Source organism: Hyperolius riggenbachi, chromosome 1 (assembly GCF_040937935.1).
Source record: "Hyperolius riggenbachi isolate aHypRig1 chromosome 1, aHypRig1.pri, whole genome shotgun sequence".
NCBI classification, from domain to species: domain Eukaryota; kingdom Metazoa; phylum Chordata; class Amphibia; order Anura; family Hyperoliidae; genus Hyperolius; species Hyperolius riggenbachi.
The window spans coordinates 190,992,045-191,002,158 of NC_090646.1; the positions used below are offsets into that span (position 1 = coordinate 190,992,045).

General features: G+C 41.5%; 1 protein-coding gene and 1 long non-coding RNA gene across 3 annotated transcripts in view; one reads left to right on the forward strand and one right to left on the reverse strand.

Moving 5' to 3' along the window:
• LOC137570617 (uncharacterized) overlaps positions 1-4,561 on the reverse strand; it is a 51,556-nt gene extending 46,995 nt beyond the window's left edge. The window contains exon 1 of the long non-coding RNA XR_011031115.1: positions 4,485-4,561. This is a non-coding gene — a long non-coding RNA (uncharacterized lncRNA). The remainder of the gene's footprint in view (positions 1-4,484) is intronic.
• The window catches only part of ZNF827 (zinc finger protein 827), a 232,964-nt gene that overhangs the window by 200,621 nt on the left and 22,229 nt on the right, over positions 1-10,114 (forward strand). For both annotated transcript variants that reach the window (XM_068279307.1, XM_068279313.1), the window contains exon 9: positions 9,118-9,255. In XM_068279307.1, the coding sequence (XP_068135408.1) occupies positions 9,118-9,255 (138 nt within the window). The remainder of the gene's footprint in view (positions 1-9,117; positions 9,256-10,114) is intronic.

The window sequence follows — 10,114 nt, forward strand, 5'->3', positions numbered from 1 at the left end:
AAGTATTTGTTTTATTAGCCCATCTTTGTGAGTTAGGCCTCTTCTCCACAGGCAGTTGATAGGCAGTGAAATGCCTCTCAAACTCTCACAAATGCTCACTGCTGCCTGGTAACTGCTCACTGCTGCCTGGCAACTGCTTTCTGAGCACACAGTTCGACTGTCTGTGTAAAAGAGGCCTTAAGAGTTATGCTGCATACACACTTGAGATAAAAGTCTCTGGAAAAGGCAAGATCACAGACCAATTTTACCCCATTCCATGTAGTATGAGAGCCATATTCTACACAGTCTATTCTATGGAGCTGCACTCCCCATCAGATAAAATCTTTGCAGGATGCTGCACACACAGATGCTGTACACATTCAAAAGATCATTATCTGCAAAAGATCTCTTCCTGCAATAGATCCATTCCTTCAAAATGCATTCATAGTCTATGAGATCTGCAGATCATCATACACACCTTGTTTAGGAGGCAATCATCTGCAAATCAGATCCACCAGGATGGATTTTCAGATCTGCAGATGATTGCCAGATATGCAGATGAAGGGCTTGATTCACAAAGCGGTGCTAACCTACTTAGCACGTCTAAAGTCTTTAGACGTGCTAACCAGGGTGCTAAGTAGGTTAGCACCGGATTTCTCAATTGAGAAAACCGGTGCTAACCTACTTAGCACCCTGGTTAGCGCGCCTTAAGACTTTAGACGTGCTAAGTAGGTTAGCACCGCTTTGTGAATCAAGCCCGAAGTCTGTTAAACCAAGTGTGTATGAGGATCTGCAGATCTCATAGACTATGAATGCATTTTGAAGGAATGGATCTATTGCAGGAAGAGATCTTTTGCAGATAATGATCTTTTGAATGTGTACAGGCATCTTTGTGTGCAGCATCTTGCAAAGATTTTATCTGACGTGGAGTTCAGCTCCATAGAATAGACTGTGTAGAGTATGGCTCTCATACTACATGGAATGGGGTAAAATTGGTCTGTGATCTTTCCTTTTCCAGAGACTTTTATCTCAAGTGTGTATGCAGCATTAGATCAGATCTTAGAAGTCATTCAGAAAATTAGGGCTGGTTCACACGGACGCTTTTGCGGCATGAAACACGGCGTTTCGGATGCAATGTTTTTGGGGATCTACCGGTGTTCCATTCAAGTGAATGGGAGCGTTTAGGGCTGGGTTTTGCAGGCTTTCACGACAGCCTGGCGGTTGATCCCTGCAACATGCAGCTTTCAGAGGCGGTAAATGCCAGGAAATCAGTGTAGGGATCCGTACGGCTAGCCTTGAAAGCTTGGTAAAAGCCTTCAGAAGCTAGCAGTTACACTCTGCCTTTTAAACACCAGTTTTTAACGTGTCACCGAGCAAAAGCTCAGCAGACGTCCTTGTAAACCAGCCCTAACTGAGGGTTCTTAAACTTTCCCTTTATTGTAAAGGCATTACTATTACTTGACTATAGCTATTTAATTATTGCTGTATACAGACCATGTATGCAGGACATTACCTTTTAAAATATTCCTCGATAATTTGATAGTGTATAGTTTCGCAGTATGTGAGTAGATTGTTCATCAGTAACAAAAATACTTAGATATGTGTTTAAAAGTGTATTGTTGATGTACTGCTATTTTGTAATGGTGCGCAGGGATGTCTCCCCATTCCATAGTGGATGGTTTCTCATTGTTTACATCTTGTAGGAAAATCACATGGCCAATAATCGGCATTTTCTGCTCTCATAAATGCTTGTTATTGTGCACAAGGGCACTCCAGCAGATCCTTGCAATTACTTCTCAGATCTGTTGAAAAGCGTTGTATAATTATGAGGGTGCCACCAAATACATACATTCACCATTTTGTGTTGTTCAAAAACTGTACAAATTCAACAGCAAAATTGCACCGTGAACATTTATATACAGCAAACACAGGCCATATAAATTGAACTGCTAAGGGTCCCAAGTTACAGGTCGTCCTTATTGTGTTTGTTAATTAGCAATTGCTAGGCAATCATAATGATTGGACAAATGGCCAAGAAGTGAAGTTATTGTAAGAATTATTTGGCTATCCTGTTAGCCAAATAAGCCCATTTTTGCAGCATGGATTGGAATACAGATTTGGAAGCATGCAGTAATTATTTTCGGTCTGCTGAAGCTGGTGTCAAGTCGAATGGAACAATGGTGCGTCAGGAGCTGCCCTAGATGGCTTGCTGTGTCTTTGATGTCTCCCCTGTAAGCTGTTTACACATATAAAATGATCAGTGCATGTCTCTTTGGCCAAGAACATCTGCTTTTCAGCCACAAACCATTTCTTTTGATGACTGTCCAGGTGGTATGCCTCTCAGACATGAGCACTGTGCATGTGCTGGCCAGACCTCATGGATCATCTTATGAATTATGTGTCCTGTGACAGTCGGGCCCCAGTAAAAACACAGCATTTGGCATTCAGCTCTTACAAAGACCTCTGGAAAGCACTGTGGTCATCTAATACATTGCTGCAAGATACATCTCTATATAGATGTTACATATTTATGATTATTATGGCTCTAATCTAACAGTAGTGGCAGATTTTTATTCTGAATAGTTCTCAGTTTTAAAGTAATGATTGATTAAGGTTGTGCAAACTAATGCCAATAAACCAAAGGTGCAGCAACCCTGACAAATGGTAGAATCGCAGCTAGTTAATAGCATGCTATTCTGTATTGCTACATTGTATTGTTCTAATCAAAGTCACTAAAACAGTCTCTTGTTGTTTTTGTTTGTTTTTAAAAAATGAATGTTTTTTGTTTTTTTTTCACAATGAAGAGTGCAGTTATGTAAACCTACAGTCCCCTCAGTAACTGCATGGGGAATCATGTCTGTATACCTTTCCTTTCAAAAAACTTAGCAGTAAAAATCTCCCACTGTTTCACTCTACTCTTATATGGAAACATGGCTGTATAACCTTCTGAACACATTGACTATGAAGCACTGGTTACATGTTTTTTTGACAAGTCAATTTTGTTTTTATTGTAAAGGACAACTGAAGTGAGAGGTATATGGAGGATGCCATATTTATTTTCTTTTAAACAATACCAGTTACCTGGCTATCCTGCTGATCTTTCATAGTTAAATAAAACAAATCTTATGCGCTTAGGATAAAAAACAATGATACAATTGCAAACGTGTTTCGCGTCTCAATATTGCTGTAGTTACATTAAAAGTCAAACTGATTCTAAAAAGTCAGCGCTCACAATCTAGGTTAAAAAACAAATGGAGTCTCACTGTCCTTATTCGGGTTGTCCACAGACCATCCCGATCAGGGTTCGCACTATAAGTGCCCTTGGTGCTCCAAAGATGTATCAGCCAAGATTCACGTTATATGCAAAAGAGAAATAAAACAAACATAGTGTGGCACTGTATGCACTATGAATTTTCCAACACCTCTCCAAAGTGTAGACCTCCGTCACCTAGCACACCACACCAACTGTGCCTGGACACCCCCCAATGTGCCCGCACTCACCCTGTTACCCTCCTAAATATCCGGAGGTGGGAATGATAGCTTTTGGGGGTAGAGGTTATCCACACTTTCCGAGGTTCAGCAATCCACTTGTTCCATAAACAGCACTATGACTGAAAGACACTCTGATAGTGTAAAACCATAAAACTTTTAATAGCTAAAAAGTAATGCACTCACATGCGGTAGGAGTATCAAGCGCATATAGGATACAAGGTACAGTCCCCGGGCAGCTGTCTCAATCCGCGCTGTATCAGATCCACGCTCCTCCGCTCGTATCTCCGTGCACTTCCGGATATGTTGCCTGCTGGTCACGTGTGCCGAAGCTCCGGGCGGATCAGTTTGATCTTTCATAGTTGTCTGGTTGAAAAAAAGACTTCTGTCCATCAAGTTCAACCAGAAAGGGGGGGGAAAAAAAGAAAGATCATTCTGAACCTGTACGTATCCTTATTGATCCAGGGGAAGGAGAAAAACCTTGCAAGGCCTGGGATAATTAGCCTTTAAAAGTGAAAAATTCCTTCCTGACTTCAGATGGCAGTTAGATAAATCCCTGGATCAACTCTCCTGGGAATTACCTAGTTATTAGAGCCATGGATGCCCTTCAATGTAAAGAAAACAACCGATCCCTTTTTAAATGCAGACAGAGAGTTTGCCAGAATCACTGTGAAGAACCCCTTTCTAAATAGATGGCAAAAACTTTTTTCCTCCATACACCGAACCTGCCCCTTGTGGGTTGTACAATCCTAGAGACAAAAAGCTCAACTAGCAAGCTTTTGTATTGCCCTCTGATGTATTTATACATGTTAATCAGGCCACCCTTCAGTCACCTTTTCTCCAAGTACAATAAGCCCAGTTTGTCCAACTCTTCTTGGTGATCTCTTCCATCCCTCTGATTAATTTAGTCATCTTTGTACCCATTCTAGAAAGTCAATGCCCTCTTTATAGTGTGGTGCCCAAAACTGTTTCCCATACTTTGGATGTGGCCTCATTGTAGTGACTGAATCACACACCTGAAGTAAGGATGTCGCAAATCCAGTCAAACTTTAGTCAAACATCTGATCTGCATGCTTGTTCAGGAGCTACCTCTAAAATGAAAAGAGACAAATGATTAGCAGGGTAGCCAGGCAATCTGCATTGTTTAAAAGTAAACAAATATGGCAGCCTTCATATCCCTCTTCAGTTGTCCTTTTAAAGCTGTTTAATAAAAGTACACTAATCATGCTCAGTGTTTGTAAATAGTCTGGTAACTATCTCATGTTTAATCATATCCGATTAGATGGTAGTAGCAATATAAGAACATCTGAAATGGTGAATACAGGTTTCATAATGTGTTGGAGGTTCACTTTAGAAAGCTTGTCGGCCAGGTTTCTGCAGGCCCTTGGAGTAACACAAACATACACATTATATCAGGTCTTGACTTAAAGATCTCTATGAATCATAATGAATTTAGTTTGTTTAAAAGTTTCACAAGACGCATCTTCAAAAGCAATTAATAATGTGACCCCTTTGGAAGAAGAGGGTGGTGATAATTGTATCTAAAATGTTAATTAAAAAAAAACGGGATGGAGGAACAAGAATGTTTCTTTTAAATTACCTTTATATAGCTGGATCTCTCCAAGCAGACTGGAAAGCTGATGTGCGAAATCTATTTCTCATTGCTTCCTTTTAATACTTTAGTCAGAACTCTCTGTTTAAATAGATTATTCAAACTATTAAAAGTTCTAAGCACAAAATCTTTTTTTTTTTTGTTTAACTTCTTAAGGAACTTACTATATTCAATGATATCAGCGCACTTCAAGATTTTTCTCTTTAGCTACAAGGAGTATTAATTGCCCACTAGCAGATCAAACCGCAGGATTTTGAACAAATAGTAAGTACCTAGAACACTCATCCAAGATCCAAACGTCAGTCATGTACAATCCTATTAGGTCCAACACACATACAACCAAAATCTAGATAAACATTTGATTGAACACATAAATAACTTCCAAAATGACCTAATGACCAGGTTTCAGGTTGTGCATATAACCAGTGGGCCTTGTCTGAACCGCCCCTATGGGCTCTGAATCGGGAAAGTGTTATTACCACCATTAACCATCTTAAACATAAACACATTTGTCTTATGATAACAATGACAAAAGTCCTAGTTCACAAGTCCCAAAATGAAAAATGATGCTAGAAGGAAAGTATTTCGTTCTAATTGCAACATCAGATGTTATCCTTATTGTAATAACGATTATGCTCACCAAACTTAAGTGCCAATCATGACATTTGGCAATCGCGCATGTGACCCAGCCAGTATGTATCAGCTGATCCTCCTGTATGCTTCCAGCCAGTTTTAAATTCAGACCATTCATGAAAAATGAAAAAAGACTCAATGGTGCAGTGAGTCTATGATTAATCACCCCAAAGTGCTCATCATATGATCTTCATATTCCGTGACCCAACACCAGAGCTTCTCCACATGCAGGCACTCCAAAATAAAATACTAGCCTCCCACCAAACAATATGGCCGACCCAGCAAGACCAGCACAAGCGCATACTCAGCAGCCCGAATCTTCTTATATAATACACGTAGCCCAACAGCACCTTAAACTAGAATAAAATTGCACTCACAAATCTTGAGTAAAAATGCGCATATCAATAAAACATCCGCGTGGATTCAGCGTCTCCTTCTGAGGTTAGGCTCCGCCCAGAAGGAGCCTAACCTCAGAAGGAGAGGCTGAAACCACGCGGATGTTTTATTGATATGCGCATTTTTACTCTAGATTTGTGAGTGCAATTTTTTCTATTTTAATTTTAATAAACGGAATTACGCTATGCAAATATCTGTCTGAGTTTAAGGTGCTGTTGGGCTACGTGTACTATATGGCCTAGTGCCTAGGTTCTCAACGTGTGGTACACGTACCCCAGGGAGTACTTCTGATGGTTCCAGGGGGTACTCGGGCTTAATATATTTAACCAAGAATAACACATTTAGAGTTTTAGAAAATTATAAATCCTATTTAAACAACACCAAATTAGTGTTTTAGCTCATTAAAAGCAATAGTAAATGCTTGGAAATTGTTTAGAACCAATTATCATGTGCTACAATTAAATATATATTTGTCAAGGGGTACTTGTGATAATGTTTACTATGCTAGGGGGTACTTGGTGAGGACAGGGTTTTAAAAGGGGTACATGCCAATAAAATGTTGAGAAACACTGGCCTAGTGCACACCAGAGCGGTTCTGCTGCAGTTTGCGATCCGCTTGCGGGTGCGGATCCGCTAGGGTAATGTATTTCAATGGGCTGGTGCACACCAGAGCGGGAGGCGTTTTGCAGAAACGCATACTCCCAGGCTGCTGCAGATTTTGGATTGCGTATGCGTTTCTGCCTCAATGTTAAGTATAGAAAAACGCAAACCGCTCTGAAAAATGGCACTTCAGAGCGGTTTGTCAGGCGTTTTTTGTTACAGTAGCTGTTCAGTAACAGCTTTACTGTAACAATACCTGAAATCTACTACACCAAAAACGCTTCACAAAACCGCAAAATGCTAGCTGAAACGCTACAGAAAAAGAAGAAAAAGCGTTTCAAAATCTGCTAGCATTTTGCGGATCTGCTAGCGGTTTTTGGTGTGCACAAGGCCTTTAAAAAGATTCGGGCTGCTGAGTATGCGCTTGTGCTGGTCTTGCTGGGTCGGCCATATTGTTTGGTGGGAGGCTAGTATTTTATTTTGGAGTGCCTGCATGTGGAAAAGCTCTGGTGTTGGGTCAGGGAATATGAAGATCATATGATGAGCACTTTGGGGTGATTAATCATATACTCACTGCACCATAGAGTCTTTTTTCATTTTTCATGCATGGTCTTTCATGCAAGCATACAGGAGGATCGGCTGATACATACTGGCTGGGTCACATGCGCAGATTGCCAAATGTCATGATTGGCACTGAAGTTTGGTGAGCATAATCGTTTTTACAATAAAGATAACATCTGATGTTGCTATAAGAATGAAAGACTTTCCTTCTAGCATCATTTTTCATTTTGGGACTTGTGAACTAGGACTTTTGTCGTTGTTATCATAAGACAAATGTGTTTAAGTTTAAGATGGTTAATGGTGGTAATAACACTTTCCTGGTTCAGAGCCCATAGGGTCGGTTCAGACAAGGCCCACTGGTTATATGCACAACCTGAAACCTGGTCATTAGGTCATTTTGGAAGTTGTTTATGTGTTCAATCAAATGTTTATCTAGATTTTGGTTGTATGTGTGTTGGACCTAATAGGATTGTACATGACTGATGTTTGGATCTTGGATGAGTGTTCTAGGTACTTACTATTTGTTCAAAATCCTGCGGTTTAATCTGCTAGTGGGCAACCAATACTCCTTGTAGTTAAAGAGAAAAATCCTGAAGTGCACTGATATCATTGAATATAATAAGTTGCATATAGGGTGTACACCCCTGGTTGATCAAAGCGCACCAGGTAAAATACGCTATTACATTGTGTTTTGAGGAGCGCACTTTTTACCCCCCAATTATTATTTTTTTTTTTTGCTAACTTCTTAAGGACCAAGCTGATTGAGATCTACGCCCTGTTTTGGTGGTTACCTGGCTGGCAGGGCGTAGATTTTTATCATGCGCCGCTGCGTGCATTCGCCCTTTCCGTCGCTCCCGCCGATCTCACCGCTGAATCCCGACGTCTCTCGCCGCAGCTCACTTGCTCTGCCTGTCTCTATGACGGCAAAGCCCTGTGAGCGGGTCAGGAGCCGCTTTCATTGGCTTCTGACCCTGTCTATCAATGTAAGCAACTCCCATTGGCTTACATTGAAAGACGGTCAGGAGCCAATGAAAGCGGCTCCTGACCTGCTCAGAGGACCTATGCCATCATAGAGATGGCAGAGTTGGTGGCCCAGAATCCTGACGGGACGGCGATTGCGGCAGGTATGTGTGGCTATTCGTCGGTGTTCCGTCGTTTCTTGTACCAGCGGTCTCTGGTACTTAAGTGGCTTGAATCCAAGGTGGGGATTTTAGCTAAAAACAAAAAACAAAAAAAAACCAAACAACCATGCTACCTGATCCAGGGGGCTGGCCGGATCAGGTAGCCGCAATCCCCACCACTCTCCATCGTTTTTGTGGCCAGCTAGCGGCTGTGGAGAAGCAAAGCTGGCCAATGGCAGCTGGGGAAGGGTTTCAAACATCCCCAGTGGGCATTTAGCAGGGAATGCTTCTCTTGCATGAAACGCCCCTTCCCTCTCGAGATGCCGTCAAGCTGCATGTTGGGGGTGATAGCGTGGCTTTGAGGGGGCAGAGAGCGGCGGGGGAGGGGGTGGCGGTGGCGACACAGAGGCATGTCATGTACCAAGGAACATGCCTCTGTGTCCCATCTGCCCCTCTTCCCCAAACCACCTCAGGTACACTTTAAAGTGCCTGTAAGAATTAATAGGTTTAGTTTTATTTTATCTCCTCTTCCTCCCAGCATCTGTACACACTATGCTGCCATCCTCCAGCTCTCGATGCATGTCATGTGATTGGGAGCCGGAGGATGGCAGCTTACAGCAAGTGCCTGCCAGGAGGAAGAGTAAAACGGATGCACCATGGAACAGTTATACACTTGCATACATATGTTGCCCCTCACAAATCTCTGTGTTCTTCCTTGTTTCACAGATGGAGAGCCACTGGGGATGGAGGCCGGAAATGGGTTATCTGTCTGGAAAATGAACGAGCAGCTTTATCCCTGTGATGTCTGTGGAAAAGTTTTTGGCCGACAGCAGACTTTATCCCGCCACTTATTATTGCACACAGGTACTGTATACAATAGCCCAAACAGGAAAATAAAGATATTTTTTTAAGGTTTATGTATGGGCAATCCATGCTGGTGAGTGTTGTATTAAAGCAAACTCTGACCAAAAAAATTACATAAATCTGTGCTGAATATAAATTCTTGTTTTAACACCAGTGAAGTAGGGTTCCCTACATAGTGCTAAAATGTACATTTATTTACTTGACACTGAGAAGTGACATGAACAACTAACATCTACCATCACATTTAAACCATAAAAACAGTGAGATAAGGGATCTTTTCTATATGTTGCATCTCCATAAGCGTACCACACCTGTGTACTGCTGTCCAGGCACAGCCTATACAAGCTGTGTGTCCCAGGTGTCATAATATATAGCGTTGTGGGTTTAGATCACTCATAGACAGTGCATTCAGTATAACCACTGCAGCAGGTCTCCAGCACATCTCCCCACCACACAGTCCTTTCCTGATTTTTTTATTTTTTTTAAGCAATAAAGGAATTTTATACTATCTGAGGCACAACCGTTTGGAGTGTACTGTCCACATCGGTGTACTTACAATCACAATGCAGTTTTGTTTTTTTTTACATTTTATGGTGTTGATCCTAAAAAGTTGCCATTCAGGGGCTAGACAACTCTGGAACAGCTGCGGAGAGTGGAAAATCAAATAAGGCTAACTTACCGATCAGTTAGCCTAAATGAGGTTTAATATGACAGTTATTGGCAAGTGTAGAAACTAAGTGAATCCAAGCAGTAGACCACGTCTGTGAGATCTTTACAGCCACAGAGTGCCACAGAGCTGTGCAGAAAAACGTAATTGTCGGAACCATTTCAGGGTGGAGATTAATTGAAACACCCACTT